Source organism: Pyrus communis, chromosome 2 (assembly GCF_041283825.1).
Source record: "Pyrus communis isolate YQ-2024b chromosome 2, ASM4128382v1, whole genome shotgun sequence".
Lineage (NCBI taxonomy): Eukaryota > Viridiplantae > Streptophyta > Magnoliopsida > Rosales > Rosaceae > Pyrus > Pyrus communis.
Window position 1 is genome coordinate 2,538,165 of NC_142566.1, and position 18,638 is coordinate 2,556,802.

The window sequence follows — 18,638 nt, forward strand, 5'->3', positions numbered from 1 at the left end:
GAATTTCTACGTGTTAAAACAACGTATATGCTTCCATAACCTTTTGCATACAACCCTTATTTTGTATTATCTATGTGGTCTGTAAATTTATGTATGTAGAGTCCAATTGTTCCAGTCCCTTTTTATTTTGTGGTGAAAGAGTTTGATAAATTTGAATCTTTTGGAACTTGTGTGGTGCTGAGAGAAAATAATGCCATGCCTGGACGATAGTCATGTTGTGTGAGAGAAGCTCTGAATTCGAAATATGATGGGGTTTATTGTCGACCAGTCACTGAATTGTACCAATGTGAAAGATGGCTCGAGAAGTACAGAAACTAACACAGAGTCAACTGAATTGTACCAATATATATATATGGATTCTGTTAATGATGTAGGACAGAAATTCGATTATACATGCAATAAAATTAAAAGAAAGAAGCAGCAAACAATAAAGAAAAGTGATTGAAGAACGGATAATTTACGTGTTAATAGATTATTTGCTACAACCATATCTTGAAAGTGGATATTTTAGACTTTTCAAGTTGTTTGAATGAACACTACTTTCATTTCTGATGCAGTCGTACAAGGTGTTCAATTCTCTCACAAAAGTAGCTTGAGCCATTTTTTGCATAAAGTCATCAAAACAGCAATCTATTAATAAATGGAGCTCTTCATTATTTGTCTTTAGGGGTTTCGAAGGCTTCAATATATGTCATTTTTAACTTCCTGAGGCTTTTGAGTTGTCCAAAGAGGATGTTATTTGAGCCATGACTATTATCCATTGTAATCATCTTTTCATCTTTCAGTCAATTGATCAAATTACCCTTTAAGATTTCAATCAAACTGGTGGACTCAAGCAAATAATTAATCAAATTACCCTTTGTTCTTTAGGGATTATGCCAGTAACCCTTTCATCGCTTCGTTTTGCGTCAGTTAAAGATGGCTCGAGCAAATAATTTACACTAGTAATGATCTAAAAGTAAATAATTAATATTCATATTTAATAGTACATTGGCTTTGATTCTACCTTACTTTCCCACAAGCCTTACTTTCCCATTATACCTTGCTTTAAAGGTTGAAGCCCAATAACCTTTTTTTTTTTTGGATAAACTAGCCCAGTAACTTTAAACAAGCCCAATACACAAACACAATTGCTTAGTGCTACCGTATTTTAACATTCTGTGACCTATTGGTTAATTGATTAATAATTTAGTCGACCCAAAGTAAAATTCATTCAAAGTAATTCTAAATTTTTGTATAAGGTAACTTGAACCATTTTTAATAGATATCAACATTTTAATTTCTGTACCCGTACTGCAGAAATCATTATGCTTTATCACAAATGATCTAAAAGTAAATAATTAATATTCATATTTAATAGTACATTGGCTTTGATTCTATCAGTTGCTATTGGTTTCTCACAAGCGTTACTTTTCCACTATACCTTGTTTTAAAGGTTGAAGCCCAATAATGTTTTTTTTTTTTTGGATAAACTAGCCCAGTAACTTTAAACAAAGCCCAATACACAAACACAGTTGCTTAGCGCTACTGTATTTTAACATTCTGGGACCTATTGGTTAATTGATTAATAATTTAGTCGACCTAAATTAAAATTCAGTCAAAGTAACTCTAAATTTCTATACAAAGTAACTTGAACCATTTTTAACAGATATCAACATTTAAATTTATGTACCCGTACTGCAGAAATCGTTATGCTTTATTACAAATGATCTAAAAGTAAGTAATTAATATTCATATTTAATAGTATAGTGACTTTGATTCTACCGGTTGTTATTAGTTTCTCACAAACGTTACTTTCCCACTATACCTTGCTCTAAAGGTTGAAGCCCAATAACGATTTTTTTTTTATAAACTAACCTCGTAACTTTAAACAAAGCCCAATACACAAACATAGTTGCTTAGCGCTACCATATTTTAATGTTCTGGGACCTATTGGTTAATTGATTAATAATTCAGTCGACCTAAAGTAAAATTCAGTCAAAGTAACTCTAAATTTCTGTACAAAGTAACTTGAACCATTTTTAACAGATATGAACATTTAAATTTCTGTACTGTACTACAGAAATCGTTATGCTTTATCACAAATGAAAGGAAAAAAAAGAAAGAACGAAATACAATAATGCAATAATGCATCAATTAAATACTTCAAAAAAATAATTATATATGATGCATGCATAAGGGGGTTTATCAAGAAGGCTTTTGGTATTTGTCTTGTAAGATGTGTTTTAATTGGGTGGCTGGGGGAGGTGTCTTGTAATCAGTAGTTCAAGAGTAAAATTATCTTCTATTCTATTTTTGCTGTGTTCTTCCAAAAATTAGTGAAAAAGCTTCAATCTTTTCCTTACCAACGTCAATGAAACTCGAAATAATTTGTGGGTTTCTTTTTTTGTGTAATTTTATTTGCTGGGTTTGTTTCTTCGTTGATTTTTATTCGAAAATCAAAACAATTTCCGGGTCTTTTGCTGTCTCCAGCAGGCAGCAGCACGGAGCCACTAACGCTTCACTCTGCTCAAACTTTTTATGGAGCTCTTTTCTCCGAGCTTCACTCTCCTCGTGCTTCTTCTGAACATCTTTTTCCAGGGTTTAACTCTGGACAAGCTTTTTCTGAAGCTCAATGTTCTCCGGCTTTGCTCTGATCGTGCTTTTTCGGCAGCTCTTGCATTCGTAACACATTCTGCACCAGAATTTCCTCGAACTGTTTCTTCTGTGTTTCACTCAACTCAAGTTTGTTGTTAAGATCAAACAAGTCATTTTCAGATTTTGACGAGGCTCTCTTGTGCTCCAAGAATAGCTTCTCTAGTCATCGCGTATATTTTGTGCCAATTTTCCTAAATGTTAAAACCATTACATGACTAAATGGATACAGACAGCAAGCATGAACATCTTGAACTTGAACCAAAATGTTTAAACTAAATAAATTAAAACAAACTCGGACTCACCGGCCTCCATTTCTTCTAAACTGTGAGACATTTCAAACCCTGCAATAATACAGAAAAGAACAAGATCTATGTCTTAGAGATTCAAAAATAGAACAATTACTTCCCAAACTCTATTTAGCATAATTTTCCATTTTTTTAATTACAATTTAGAGGCGATTTTACTACTTCAAGCTGGACGAGGAAGATGAGAGTTTGAAAAACTCTATTTAGCATAATTTTCCATTTTTTTAATCACAATTTAGAGGCGATTTTACTACTTCAAGCTGGACGAGGAAGATGAGAGTTTGAACTCCGATGTAGCGGGTTAAACAGGAAACTTCAACCAAACAACAGATGGAGCAGAGATAAGTTAGTCATTTAATTTTTCGGTTCGGATCAGTTCCGTCATGCGCTTACCAAATTCAAAACAGAACAACTGTCCTGTTCCGTCATACGCATATCAAACATAAAACGAAATCTCTATTCCATTTCATCCCCACCGCGTACTAAACAGTACCTTATTGGATCTCCGCCGAGCCTTATAAAAACAAGTTCTGAAGAAAAGAAAAAGATCTCCGATGAAGCACACAACTTGTCATTTTATATTCTCTTGAATTCCTATCCTAGTATGTGTAGCCCAAGTTTAGATTATTTTATTTTCATGCAATTTACTTCCTCGACTTGTATTTGAATTTCTTTCATTACTCAATTTATATTAAGTATTAACTGAACGCTCTGAAAAAAAGTTAAGGATAAGTTTGCATTTCAAATTTCATTATATCTTTTATGCCATTACAAATTCCAAAAGAAATATCAAATTTTAAACATAAAGTTTAAATTTGAAGGTTTATATGGGACTTTGATTTTTTTTTTTTTTAAAGTTTAGAGCATCTTCAAATAAAATGTCAAAATATCTACATCAGCAATAACGATAATTAAAGACATCATTAGTGTTTTCCAATTGAAATGCCAATTTCTATGTGGCATGACATAAAAAGGCAGAAGTTGCTGCCATATTTGACAGCAGTTTCAAATCTGTTTTTAATAATTAATAAATGCTTTTCATAATTTTTATACTTATATTTTGTTTTAAAATCCTAATTACAACTATAAAAAGTAAATAATGTGATAAATAATGGTTTAAATTGGACATATTGTTTGAAGAACAAAATTAAAAATAAAAATAAAAATCAACGTGCCACATAAGCCTTCAAATTCAAATTTTGTGTTTAAAATTTAACATTTTTTTTGGAAATGGTCTTAATTCTCACCCTGATATGTCAAATTTAAATTATTATTTATTACATTATTGACTTTTAATAATTGTAATAAGTACTTTTAAAAAAATAATAATAAAATGATGAAAAATATTTATTAATCACTAAAAATAATTTTGAAATTTGGCAGCCAGCATGTGACAGCCCATCCCGGATTTTTCGTACTGTAGGGGTGAAATGACAATTTTGCCTCTAGCATGGTTGTTTTGTTGTGTGGTCATTTTTGGGCCTTGGTTGGTGGATTTTGGACCACACACACACTCCCTCACCCCTTTCCCTGTCCCGTACCATTGTCCATTTCCCTCTCTCTCTCTCTCCCATTCTTATCCCCATATGTACGGACACACCCAAAACCATTGAAACCTTCACAGATCGAGGAAACAAATTACTTATTCGTGCTCGTGCGGTCCTTAGGAGTTCAACCATACCCATTTCAGGTAAGGATACATTCGTTTTCACGTCGAACTTGAGATCCCCCGATTTGGTTACTGTTCATGCACACGTTAATTCTTGTGTTTTTGGGAATTTCAAGCTTGTAGGAAGCTTGGTAAGGTCCTTAGGAGGCTTGGGGTGGTTCGTTTGAAGGTTTTGGACGTTGGGATCGTGAGTTACAAGCTTGGCCGGAGTTGGTGGTGTTTTCCCGGCGAGATTCCGTGGGTTTTAGTGCTTGAAAGTGGTATGGATTTGTTCCTCTTGTTGTAAGCTTCATTTTGGTACCAATTTTGTGAAATTTGGTTGAAAAACGAAGAAGATACAAGGTTTTAAAGTTTTCCCGGTTTTCCAGCGCCGGCGACAGGGCCGGAGTTTGGCCGGAGAAGATGATGGAATATTCTATCAGTTTGGATAGAATATTCCTAACGGCGTTAACGGCATCAGTTAGATTTAACGGAATATTCCTGACGGCGTTAACTGACACCGTCAGTGTGCCAGACACGTGTCTGCGCGTGGGCGGCGCGTGTGGCCGTGCCTTGGCCGGCACGTGCGGCGTCGGAAAGTTTTTCTAAAAATATGGGGATGTTCCTGAGGTTGAGTAGATTACGTTGGTGTATTCATACACCCCATTTGAGCATTGTATGAGAAGTTATTTCGTAACGTTGGTTATGTGCTTTAAAATTAACGTTTTTATAGTTGTTTCGCATATAGGTGAGACCTATCCCGAGGATGAGCGCGGTCACTCAAGGCAAAGGGGTTACGACCATTCTACATACCAGTGAGTTGGCTTTTGGTTTTCCGTATATACCTATATACTTATGTTTTTCCCAAAAAATGAATGGAAACGTTTATACATTTATACGCCATGCATTATGTTTGCCGTTTGTTTATGCATTATTAGTAGTATGTATGTATATATATATATATATATATATATATATATATATATATGTATGTGTGTGTTTGTATGTTGGTGTTGCGGGCGCACAGGTAAGTGCCAGGTGAGTATGGTTTACGCTTATGTTCAGTAGTGATTTGAGATGCATAGAGAGCTCATAACCTGCACCCCCGGTGTTAGTGCTCCCGCCCAGAGTTGGGCACAGTCCTTCACGTGATGTTCACCTCCCGCACCACACGCTCATCTTGGATCCAAGTTAGGTGCACAATCATGTCGTACAGACCACTTTAGGTGGTTCCGACTCGTAGGTGACCCGCGATTATTCGCCCAGCCTTCACGTGATCGTAGCACTTGAGCGTACTTATATTACACCCAGTCCTGTCGTACAGACCACTCTAGGTGGTTCCGACTCGTGCGCATGTATAGTTAGTGAGATGGAGATTTGAGATCTAGATTCAGCCGTACAAGTCACGTTAGGTGACTCCGGCTGACAGATTACATGACATTGATTTGACATTTCCTGAGCACTTGCATTTTATTTCGAGGCATTTGGCATGGCATATTTCTGAGCATGACTTATATATATATATATATATATATATATGTATATTCTATTTTTCTGGGAAGTATACAGGTTTTACGGCGAGACGTTAGAACTTTGTTTATGAAATGGTTTTTGAGAAGTTTTGTTTTTGCCCACTCACGCTTTCTGTTTTGCGCCCTTCCAGGTTCTAGTTGGCTAGCACTTGTGGTGGCTACCCAGAGGATTTTCCCGGCATATCTGACAGATTATCACCAGTGTAGGACCACCTTTGGGTGTGTTTTTGTAGTGTTGTTTCTCCCGAACTGCATTAGGTCTTCGTGCTCTGAACTTTGTTTTCACACTTACGCTTGCACATATATGTTTCTACGCTGTGTATAGCTAGTTTTTTATTTATTCGTACTTTTATTATTATTTTATTAGCTTCCGCACTGTGCACATGGTTACGTCACTTCCACGTGACACCCAGCATGCCTTGATCTCGGTCGGGGTGTGTCACAGCAGCCACATTGGCTGTCCATCAAAATTATGTCATATAGGAATTGATATTTCGTTTTGAATGATTAGTGTTATCTTTTTGTACTATTGTTGTTGATGTAGACCTTTTTAATTGGGTTGTATTAATGCCATAAGCATTTAATTTGCACATGGTTTGAAATTGAAATCGAAATCAAAACTGTTTGAAATCAAACTGCAACCAAATTGTTTGGTTCCATTTTGATTCAAGCTTCAAAATCGTACCGAACTGAACCACAAAAAAAATTCATTTTCAGTTTGGGTTTTATCCTAAAATTACATTGAACCCAACTATTCCCACGCCTATGAAAAAGAAAAGTAAAAAGACAATTGATGACATTGTGAACATAAAATTAGTTTTAATTGATATATAAGCCATATTTGAGTAATATTTACAAAAAGAACTTGTTAATTTAAGTAAAGTTAGATTTTTAAAAAGTCAAAATATATATAAATTGATACAATATTAAAATTCTAGTGTGCTACATGAGAAAAAAATTGAAACTTATGATCAATTTTGAAACCATTTTAAATGTGTAAATAATAACTTCCCGATAACTTACTCTTGGGTCTCTTGTTGAGTTCCCGCACTCTTTCTCTAAACCTGCTTGCGTTAAAAAAAGGGGATTCAAAACATTATTTGAGCAACCTACTCATTTCAATTTTCTGGTTTTATTTTTGTGGTTTTTAAACTTTTATTTTTGAAGAAGATTAAAATTTAATAAAAACCTAGTATTAGATTGAATATTGCTTTTAGTCTTTTAACTAGAAAATGTGACCTGCGCATGGCTGCGGAAAGTATAACCTGCGTGTTGTTGCGAGATTGAAAATTTTATGACATTATGATTAAAAGATATAAAAGATAATGCATCCAATGATTGTGGACCTAATAATCATGTAAATGTCATCAAACCAAAGTAAACTTTCATTTAACTAAGTTCTTTGCACTTCAATTAAATCTCAAGTTTTAAAAAGTAGTTCAATTTGACTAAAATTATACATAGTGAGGGGAAAAGACGGAACAATCAGTTGCGGAAAGGTGTACATGAAACTAATCCTGCAAGTCAAATATGAAAAATGTTAAGAATGTAGAAGCTTAAATTATCACTAGCATCAGTAGATTAACAATGAAGAAACAAAATTCATATAAGTTTATATTGATTGTTGCTTGACAATTCAGCATGGGGAAGAATGCAAGTAAATAATATTGTTAAATATCATGTAAATAAGTGAATAACAGTGAACATTACATGTAGTATAACATGAATATGCATGTGCATAGTAAATACTACGCAAGAATATGCATAGGCAAACAGTAACTATCAATTAACCATTTTAAATAACACTTTAAAAAAGTTGTTTTAAGCATAAAAAGATCTAATACAAAGAATAGAACACTGAATATTATAAAAAAAAAATCCATGTACTATATAGACACTAATTATGAAAATATATATCATTTGACAATACAAAATTAAGCAATGTCTAAAGGTGACAAACAGATCCCAAATGGTGTTTTTGACCAAAAAAATAAAGATCCTAGATAGTGTTTATTACAGAAAGCAGAAACGTTAGATCATATGCATTGAAACAATTAACAAATTTCCAATGAGCAATACTAATTATTTATTACTTAAGATCATTAAGTAATGATTGCTCACCTTTTCATCAACCAATATACAGTGCAGACCTGTATATTTATCAGTTGTCATCAAAACAGGCAGACTTTAATTTTTACTGCCTTTTAATATGGTTATCAGTTCTGATACAAGTAAACTAAAAAAACCAATTATAATTAAAGATTTATCAGTTAAAGGCTAAATCAAACAATGAATGTATCTCAAGAAGTTAAAGATAATTAGTTGTGCCTAGTTTTATCTCAACACTTCATATTACATCCAATTTAACTATTACAACAATATAGTGACACACTTAACATAAAAATCTCTAAACCATATAACAATAGTAAATCAAGTAATGTGCAAAAATTAGAAATGTATCATAAAAAGTAAATATCTTATCTCATACGTGTTAAAATGATTAACAAAATCTTGGTCAATCATATCTTATTAAGACTCGTGGCTGAGAAAATAAGAAGGAAGAAAGAGAAATGAAACATTACCATCTAGTCTCCTAACTGTGCAAAACTTAAAATTCACATAGTCAACGGCCATACTTGAAACCAATGAATCAAAAATGAATATAACTTCATCAGAGTAATAGTTAAAAAATTTGGAAGACCCAAATAAAAATCATTTAGCTATAAACAGTATGCATAAAAGTGAAAAAAAATAAAAATAGAGATGCACTAACACCATAATTCATGACTATTATCCAAAATCTCCGAAGTAAACATACAATGAAATAGATATCACTCTATTTGCAATTATTTTTTCAAAATTTAATAATAATAAACATCACAGTATAAGTTTAACATGAGAGAAAGAGTCGATCTCTACCTTTGATATGTTGATCCTACCATTCCCCTGCATACTTGATCATTTTTAAGTCCACCTATTAGGAAAAAAATAAAGACAAAACTTGTAACACTATTTAAACAAAAAGAGATTTTTTTTATAATTTTTTAATGTGTTGTTTGCCACAAATCATTGCAGCTCGATGTGGAAGACAAAAAAGGAGCAAAACCAAAAAATAAAATAACCACAAGGCAAAGCAACGAGAGACAGGTGGGCTTCTTAAAATTTTTAATAATTACTTTGTGCATGCATCTAATTTATTTATAATTTTTTATTGTGTTTTGTGCCACATGGATCGAAGGTGAGATGGCAACAGGGATAGCAGGGAAGCATGCGAGGGGAAGTCAGGAGAGAAAAAGGAAACAAATACCTAGAATCAAAAGGGGAAAACGGCCAAGCCGAGCAACACGCGGGAAAAAACAAGATGAAGGAAAGGGGTAAAAATGACATTTCATGTAGCATCTTCAAAATGCCAAAAAAGTGGGAGTTAGATCAGGGGCAAAAACGGAACGACACTGTTAATGAACAGTGCTTTTCCACCGGCTTTTAGTATATATAGTTTTTTATTGTGTTTTGTGCCACAAAGATCGAAGGTGAGATGGCGACAAGGATTGCAGGGAAGCATGCGAGGGGAAGTCAGGAAAGAAAAAGGAAACAAATACCTAGAATCAAAAGGGGAAAACGGCCAAGCCGAGCAACACGCGGGAAAAAAAAAAAGATGAAGGAAAGGGGTAAAAATGACATTTCATGTAGCATCTTCAAAATGCCAAAAAAGTGGGCGTTAGATCAGGGGCAAAACCGGAACGGCACTGTTAATGAACAGTGCTTTTCCATTGGCTTTTAGTATATATAGTTTTTTATTGTGTTTTGTGCCACATAGATCGAAGGTGAGATGGCGACAGGGATTGCAGGGAAGCATGCGAGGCGAAGTCAGGAGAGAAAAAGGAAACAAATACCTAGAATCAAAAGGGCAAAACGGCCAAGCCGAGCAACACACGGGAAAAAAAAAGATGAAGGAAAGGGGTAAAAACGACATTTCATGTAGCATCTTCAAAATGCCAAAAAAGTGGACATTAGATCAGGGGCAAAACCGGAACGGCACTGTTAATGAACAGTGCTTTTCCACCGGCTTTTAGTATATATAGAATGTGTAGTTAATTCAAATTCATATTTTATTTTTATTTTAATATTTAATAGATATCTTATTAATGTTACTACATTAAAATTTAAAATTATTATTATACATATTTAAATTCATTAATTTTATTTAACTTCTTCTAATTATTGTACCTAAAAGTCCGTATCATAATATATTTTATTAAATTAGTGTATCGAAATGTTCGTACCTAAATATATTGTAGTATCTAAATACATTGTAGTGAATTAGTTGCACATAAGAAAATATGCAAAAACATAAATGTATAGAAAATTCTGTATCTAAATATATGATACTAAACTAGTGTACTGAAATGTTCATACCTAAATATATTATGCTAAATTAGTGTACTGAAATGTCCGTACCTAAATATAATATACTAAATTAGTGTACTAAAATGTTCATACCTAAACATATTATACTAAACTTGTCACATCCCGGCCTGGGCGGCACCACTTCCCAGGCCCGCTCCACCACCGTAGCACGATATTGTCCCTTTGGGCCCCGACCACGCCCTCACGGTTTTGTTTTTGGGAACTCACGAGCAACTTCCTAGTGAGTTACCCATCATGGGATTGCTTTAGCCCCCTTCTCGCTTAACTTCGGAATTCTTACGGAACCCGAAGCCAGTGAGCTCCCAAAAGGCCTCGTGCTAGGTAGGGATGAGAATATACATTTAAGGATCACTCCCCTGGGTGATGTGGGATGTCACAATCCACCCTCCTTAGGGGCCCGACGTCCTCGTCGGCACACACGCAGCCAGGGTTAGGCTCTGATACCAAATTTGTCACATCCCGGCCCGGGCGGCACCACTTCCCGGGCCCTCTCCACCACCGTAGCACGATATTGTCCGCTTTGGGATGTCACAATCCACCCCCCTTAGGGGACGGTTTTGTTTTTGGGAACTCACGAGCAACTTCCCAGTGGGTTACCCATCATGGGATTGCTCTAGCCCCCTTCTCGCTTAACTTCGGAGTTCCTACGGAACCCGAAGCCAGTGAGCTCCCAAAAGGCCTCGTGCTAGGTAGGGATGAGAATATACATTTAAGGATCACTCCCCTGGGTGATGTGGGATGTCACAATCCACCCCCCTTAGGGGCTCGACATCCTCGTCGGCACACACGCGGCCAGGGTTAGGCTCTGATACCAAATTGTCACATCCCGGCCCGAGGCGGATCACTTCCCCGGCCCGCTCCACCACCGTAGCACGACATTGTCCGCTTTGGGCTTACCATTCCCTCACGGTTTTGTTTTTGGGAACTCACGAGCAACTTCCCAGTGGGTCACCCATCACGGGATTGCTCTAGCCCCCTTCTCGCTTAACTTCAGAGTTCCTACGGAACCCGAAGCCAGTGAGCTCCCAAAAGGCTTCGTGCTAGGTAGGGATGAGAATATACATTTAAAGATCACTCCCCTGGGCGATGTGGGATGTCACAAAACTAATGTACCGAAATGTTCGTACATAAATATATTGTAATGAATTAGTGGCACATAAAACAATATGCAAAAATATAATTGTTTCGAAAAATCTCTACAAAAATATTTTCTTATATAAGATACTTACTATAATGAGAATTAAAATTTATAATATAATCTTAAAATTTTATTTATGAACACCATAAAATTATAAATAAAAAAAGAGACATTAAATACATATACTGACATTAAATAGAGTCTAGGGACTAAAATCAATTTTTAATCTTATATAAGACATTTTTCTAAACTTCATCTTATTTAAGGATTAAAATCTAGTTTTATATTTATTTTTTCAATTTTCCTTTTTATCTTGTAACATTGTATAATAATAGGAACCGTTTACTTTTTAAATAATCGTTCTCATTTATTTTTGTTTTGTCAAGATAATCTTTCTCCTTTTATTGTTTGATTTTTGACATAGTTAATCTTTAAAAAAGTCATTAACATTTGAAAATGAAAATAAATCAATAAGATTATTTTCAGATTCTTTTAGTGAGGATCGTGATAATTTGTAAATCGTGTTCTTTCATTGTATATCGTGTAGTAAATTTTATCAAATACTATTTATGTTTAATTTTATATAAAAATATTTAAAATAATTTCTGACCTCATAATATATAATAAATAGATATAATTTACGAATTTTCAAAAACTTCTTAAAAAAACATTCGGCGAGAATCCGGAATTGAAAATAAAAGCCTAAGAAATTAGAAAACCAGTAACATCCTCTTATTTCTTGGCACATCCAATACAGTGATAATATCTAGTGTACTGTGTACTGTGGACATCCCATCAGCACAGTGAGCTATCGAAGGGTCTGCTTCTATCGCTTCAACTAAATATTTGGAAATCCAGAGATTTGGGGTTTTGCATGTGAAGGAATAAATTAACTTTACCCTTTTCACCACGGTGGCAGATTCTATGCTCCCCCATTTCTCGTGTTTTTTTGTTTATATGATCACAGTTAAGTTACATCAGAATTTTATATTATTATTATTTTTTATTTTATTATATTTATAAAAAAATATAAAATATTAACATAATTTAATCGTGATCATACAAAACAGGAAATCACAGAAAAGGACGAAAAATGAGAGGTTAGAGAATCAGCCTTCTTTCACCGCATGCCTGTCCCCAGATTCCTGCACTCTCTTTAATACTTGCTTAGTATTAGAAATGGGGAGATTCAAAACATTTTTTGAGCAAACTGCTCATTTGAACTTTTTTTGTTTTATTTCCTCCGTTTTTCTTCTCATCTTACAGCATTATACAATAAAAATAAACGTCTATTTTCTAAATCATGTTTTATAGATCAAATATGCTGAAACTCAACTAAATTTAAAATTGTATAGTAATTTAACTGTTAATTAACATATAAACGAACCATATTATTAAATTAAATATTAAAATTTTGACAATATGAGATGAAGGGTTACTTTTCAATTTATTTGATTTTTCGACACAGTTGATCTTAAAAAAAACAAAGCGATTTCGAATCATTGTGTTTGTCTAGTAACATCCCCTTTAAGTCTTCGCAAATACCAATACAAGGGCATCATATCTAGTGTGTATCGTGCTACTGTGTACCATGAGCACAGTAGCTATTGAAGGGTCTGCTTCTTTCACTTCAACTAAATATTTGGAACTCTACAGGTTTGGCGTTTTGCATGTGAAGGAATAAAATAGACTTCATCTTTTTCACCACAAGCCTGTCTCCAGTTTCGGTTTGCATTACATACACAGTACTCTTCATAGTCTCTTCCTCAACAACCACTCTTTCTTTCTTACCTTCATGCCATCATCGGACATGGAAGGAAATAGGAAGCAAACAAAACTTGGTTCAAAAACCACCACCTCATCATCTTCATCAACCACAACCACTTTCAAAGATGAACGTTCATCGGCAGCACTCGTTGTTGGAGCAGAACATGCTGTACCGCACAACGTCGTTGAGGACGCGCCTATCGTGTCATCCTACAACGATAAAATCCGTCCGCTGCTCGATGCAGTTGACAAGCTGCGTAACCTTATGGTTATGGAGGAAGGTATACAGCTCCCCACCATTGTTGTTGTCGGAGACCAGTCGTCCGGCAAATCTAGCGTCCTCGAGTCCCTTGCCGGCATCAGCCTGCCACGTGGACACGGTATCTGCACCAGGGTGCCTCTCGTAATGAGGCTTCAACACCATTCCAGTCGTGAACCGGAGCTCTCCTTGCAGTACAATGGCAGAGTGGAGCACACTGACGAGGACAACATTTCTGAAGACATTGTCAATGCTACTAATTTGATTGCCGGTGAAGGTAAGGGTATTTCAGATACCCCATTGACTTTGCTTGTGAAAAAGAAGGGCGTGCCTGATTTGACCATGGTTGATCTCCCTGGAATCACTAGGGTTCCAATCAATGGCCAGCCTGAGGATATTTGTGATCAAATTAAAAATATGATCAAGGGGTATATAAAACCAGAAGAGTGCATCATACTGAACGTGTTGTCTGCTACTGTTGATTTTCCTACTTGTGAGTCGATTCAGATGTCACAGACTGCTGATAAAACCGGTGAGAGGACTCTTGCTGTGGTCACCAAGGTTGATAAAGCACCAGAAGGGCTCCTCGAGAAGGTTACAGCTGATGATGTCAACATTGGTCTAGGTTATGTCTGCGTGCGGAACCGGATCGGAGATGAAACGTACGAGGAGGCAAGGGCAAATGCCGACCGACTGTTTCGACTTCATCCTCTTCTTTCAAAGATTGATAAGTCTATGGTGGGAATTCATGTTTTGGCTGACAAGTTGGTGCAAATTCAAGCTGCTAGCATAGCCAGGAACTTGCCTGATATCGTCAAGAAGATCAATGACAAGCTCAACTCTTGCATTTCAGAGCTCAAGAAAATGCCAAAGAGTCTATCCTCCGATGCTGAGGCTATCACTGCTTTCATGCATATCATTGGAGTATCCAAAGAATCCCTCAGGAAAATTCTTGTTAGAGGAGAATTTGACGAGTACCCGGGTGACAAGCGCATGCATTGCACCGCTAGGCTGGTTGAGATGCTCAATCAGTACTCGGATGAACTTCTTAAGTGCAATGAAAGTGACCCAACAGTTAATTTCTTGACCGAGGAGATTAGGATTTTGGAGGAAGCAAAAGGTATCACTCTTCCTAATTTTCTTCCGCGCAACGCTTTTCTTTCCATTTTGCAGGGAAAAGTGAGAGGGATTTCAGATATACCCATCAGGTTTGTTGAGCAGGTGTGGAGTTATATTGAGGATGTGGTTCTTGCTGTGCTAATGCATAATACACAAGACTATTATCATCTCCATTTGGCCACCAAAAGAGCTGGCCATAATCTCATAGCAAAAATGAAAGAAAAGTCAATCAACTGGATCTTGGAGATTGTGGAAATGGAGAAACAAACTGATTACACTTGTAATCCTGAATATGCAGCTGAATGTAGTAGGCTTATGACCAAGCAGAATGCCTTCCTAGACGGTTTGAACGACGAGAAACGTCCTTCCAAGATAGTTATAGAGGGTATTGGGGAGGTTGAAGTTGAAGGCCTGAGGAAGTATAAACGTGTTGATCTATCTCAGGCTTACGACTTGAAAATGCGGATGACTGCCTATTGGAAGGTTGTTCTGAGAAGGCTTGTTGATAGTATGGCTTTGCATTTGCAGTTGAACGTTGCAAACCTTGTGAACAAGGACATGGAGATGGAGATTGTGGGAGAGCTAGTCGGACCTAATCACGGCTGTGGGATTGAAAAGATGCTGGAGGAATCTCCATCAACTGCAGTCAAGCGTGAGAAGCTCAACAAGAGCATAAAAAAGCTCAAGGATTCGAAAGAGGTGGTTGGTAAGATCATGGACGGCGTTATAACTTATGCTGGTTAACTTGTGTGCATTACGTGATGCATACTATGAGCAACAATGGTCTGTTAATTTCTAGTTTAATATCTAGTTTGCTATCTAGTTGTCATCCATGTGTGGATGATCGGTTTCTACTTAAGCAAGAACATATTTTGTTTATCATGCACCTCGATGTGTTCATCTGTGTATGATATGTTTCTACTTAATTAACAGTGCAGTTTGCTTATAATCTACATGGATGTTTATCTTTGTTTCTACTTGGTGGAGAACGTTTCTTAGTTGCTTCAAATCTTTTACTTCAATTGATGAGCTATATGGAATCAGTATAGTGGAATGACCAAAATGATTTTGTACTGAAGACGTAAGGCAACTTACGATAGACAAATTTAGAGATTAAAATGAAAAATTATGTTAATGTCAGATTATTTTAAACTTAAAAACTAAGAAAAAATTCTTTATTTTTTTCTTATCGTATGGGAAGGTGTGATACGCTGTTCAAGTCCTCCATATTTCACATATCAACAAAGTACTACTAGATCAAAAGTTAGTTGACACACTTTATTTCGCTCTAAAACTTCTAAGAAATCAATACAACGCACGACTTCCCAACTCCTTGCGAGCAGAGTTGGAGAAAGTGTTCATGGACCGCTAATAAGAAGACCTAGTACGACTTAATGGGACTGATCAAGCAAAATCCAACTACTAGAATTTGGCAAATTAAATCGAGTTGTTTACAATTCTTCTTTCTTTTAATTGTTCCTCATTCTTTTCTTGAAATTTTACCGATTGCAAACCGTATGTCGTTTCAAACCCTTGCTTTGGCTCCTAGGCACTAGGTTCTTAGTGATTATTCTTAGTGATTACCTATTCAATGTAAATGTAAAACTCTACGTTGTTTTAAACCCTTGCCTTGGCCCCTAGGCATTAGGTTCTTATTCGTCGCTCAACTATAACCTAATGAAGTTTACAATAATAAGTACACATTTAAAACGTGACTTTCTCTCTTCTACTATCTCTTCCTTCTTTTTGCTTTTTTTTTTTTTCCTATAGTTTTTCATGTTTTCTTGGCGTCCTTTGCCTATTTTTCAGTGTTTTATAATCAGGGCTGGCCCGAGTCCAGTGCTGGCTGGGCGACCATTCGGGACCCAAAAAAATTAGGAGCACCAAAATTATTTGGGTGGTAATTCATATATGTTTTCATTAAAGTATAAATTTATAAAATTTGGTTAAATGACAAAGAAATTTAACTAGAATTGGTGGTTTATGTCATTTGAAATTAATGAGGAGGTCTTAGATTCAAAACACCATGTGTGCTTATTTACTCTCCAATTTTTGCAATTTGTGGTTTATGTTGTTTAAAAATTAACGATGAGGTCTTGGGTTCAAAACACTATGTTTATTTTTTGGGAACTTTAACGAAAAACTCCCAGTACTGTTCATTTTAACGAAAAACCACATTTTTACACTAAAAAGTCAATTCTGGTACTATTTATTTTACCCTTTATTTTGTCTTTATCGTTAAAATTCAAAGTTTTCAAGCCATTTTCATTAGTTTTCCTTTATTTTTTACTTTCTAACTTTTACAAATTTATTTTCATAAGAGTTTAAATTTACGAAATTTAGCTAAATGATCAAGAAGTTTAATCAGAAGAAAAGGTTTTTGTTGATTAAAATTAATGAGAGGTCATGAGTTCGAAATGCTATATGCATGACATTCGTTCCAATTCAAGTCTAACATTCAACAAAGAGTAATGCATAGACCAAATATTTAGACAAAATTTGCAAATCATATGACGTGTCATCAACAAGTTTAATTTAGTACTCATTCATTATTTATACATATCAATTAAAGACTCGAAAACATCATCATGTTTGGGTCTCATATTGACAAGGTTAGTAAATAAGAAAAAACACATCACGATTTATACAAAAACACTTTAAAAGTTTAGATAGAAGGAAAACAAAACTCAGCATCTATCTACTTGTAAGCCCGAGTTTTTCGGTTTCCTTCTCTCGGTACAAAACAATTAGTTTTTCCATGTTTCTAAATTATTGTTTGAAGTACTTTTCTAAGTATAATTTTATCAAAATCTTACATGTGAAAACAAATAATTTTATTATATAAAATTATGGCACATTTTTTAACGTTGCCCCGAGACTCAAAAATCTCAAGAACGGTCCTGTTTATAATCGTATTTTGTCTTCAGCAATACCTAACCTCTATCCTGCAACCCACCCTTTTCAACCGCCAACACTCTTTTTCTTCCATCTTCCTCGTTGACACCTTTTTCACATAGAAAACCCCTCCCACAACATGTGCACAACACTAGGAGCGGCAATCCGGATTTGGTCGCCATATCCAAATATGTCCCCCACTGATCCTCACTCGACTGGCTTACCAGAATATCGGGGTCAAGCGAGTTGCGGTTTTGCCCAAAGCAAGGGTGTTTTAGATGCCCCCTTTAGCCCCATTCGCTTTTCATTTGTTTTTTTTTTTTTTTGTTCCACTTGAAGGAGCATGTGATGGTAATTTAGATTTAGTGTTTCTCTTTCGGTGCGGCGATTTCGGTGGTGACATTTGGTTAAGAATATCATCTTGTTGTGGGTTAAAAAGTTTTGTGTTACGATACTTTTGTTGAATTCAACGCATAATTGGAATTGAATAATAAAAAATGAAAATAGAATTTAGGCGGAGATGTCGAGAAAGATGAGAGAGAGATTAAACGTGCTCAGGCTTGTCGTCAAGGGAAAAATTGGAAACTCAATAAGGTACTTGCTTGGGCCAATTTTATTTGGTTGTTTTCTCCTAACTATTAAATAAAGTTGTTTGCATGCTTTTGGTTAAGATTGGGCTGGTTTGGTATTGCTGTGCTTTGAAAAAAAGCTGCTTCTGCTGTGCTGTGAGAATAAGCAGCTGTGAAATAAAGCAGCAGAGTGTTTGGTAAACATTTTTGTAAAAGTGCTTTTGAAAAAAAAAAAAAACAGTATTAGAGTGTTTGGTAAACTTTTATGTAAAACAGATGTGAAAAAAAGCCGGTTTTTCAAAGCTAGGTTTTGCAGCTTCTTGTTTTTGGCTTTTTTCATC

The 18,638-nt window shown here is 35.4% G+C and overlaps 1 protein-coding gene across 1 annotated transcript; it reads left to right on the forward strand.

Moving 5' to 3' along the window:
- The first annotated feature begins 13,327 nt into the window (after window positions 1-13,327).
- Window positions 13,328-15,796, forward strand: LOC137748678 (dynamin-related protein 4C). Its single transcript, XM_068488848.2, has one exon. It carries the CDS (start codon window positions 13,484-13,486, stop codon window positions 15,575-15,577), a length of 2,094 nt encoding a protein of 697 aa, XP_068344949.1. The 5' UTR covers window positions 13,328-13,483; the 3' UTR covers window positions 15,578-15,796.
- The last annotated feature ends 2,842 nt before the right edge of the window (window positions 15,797-18,638 follow it).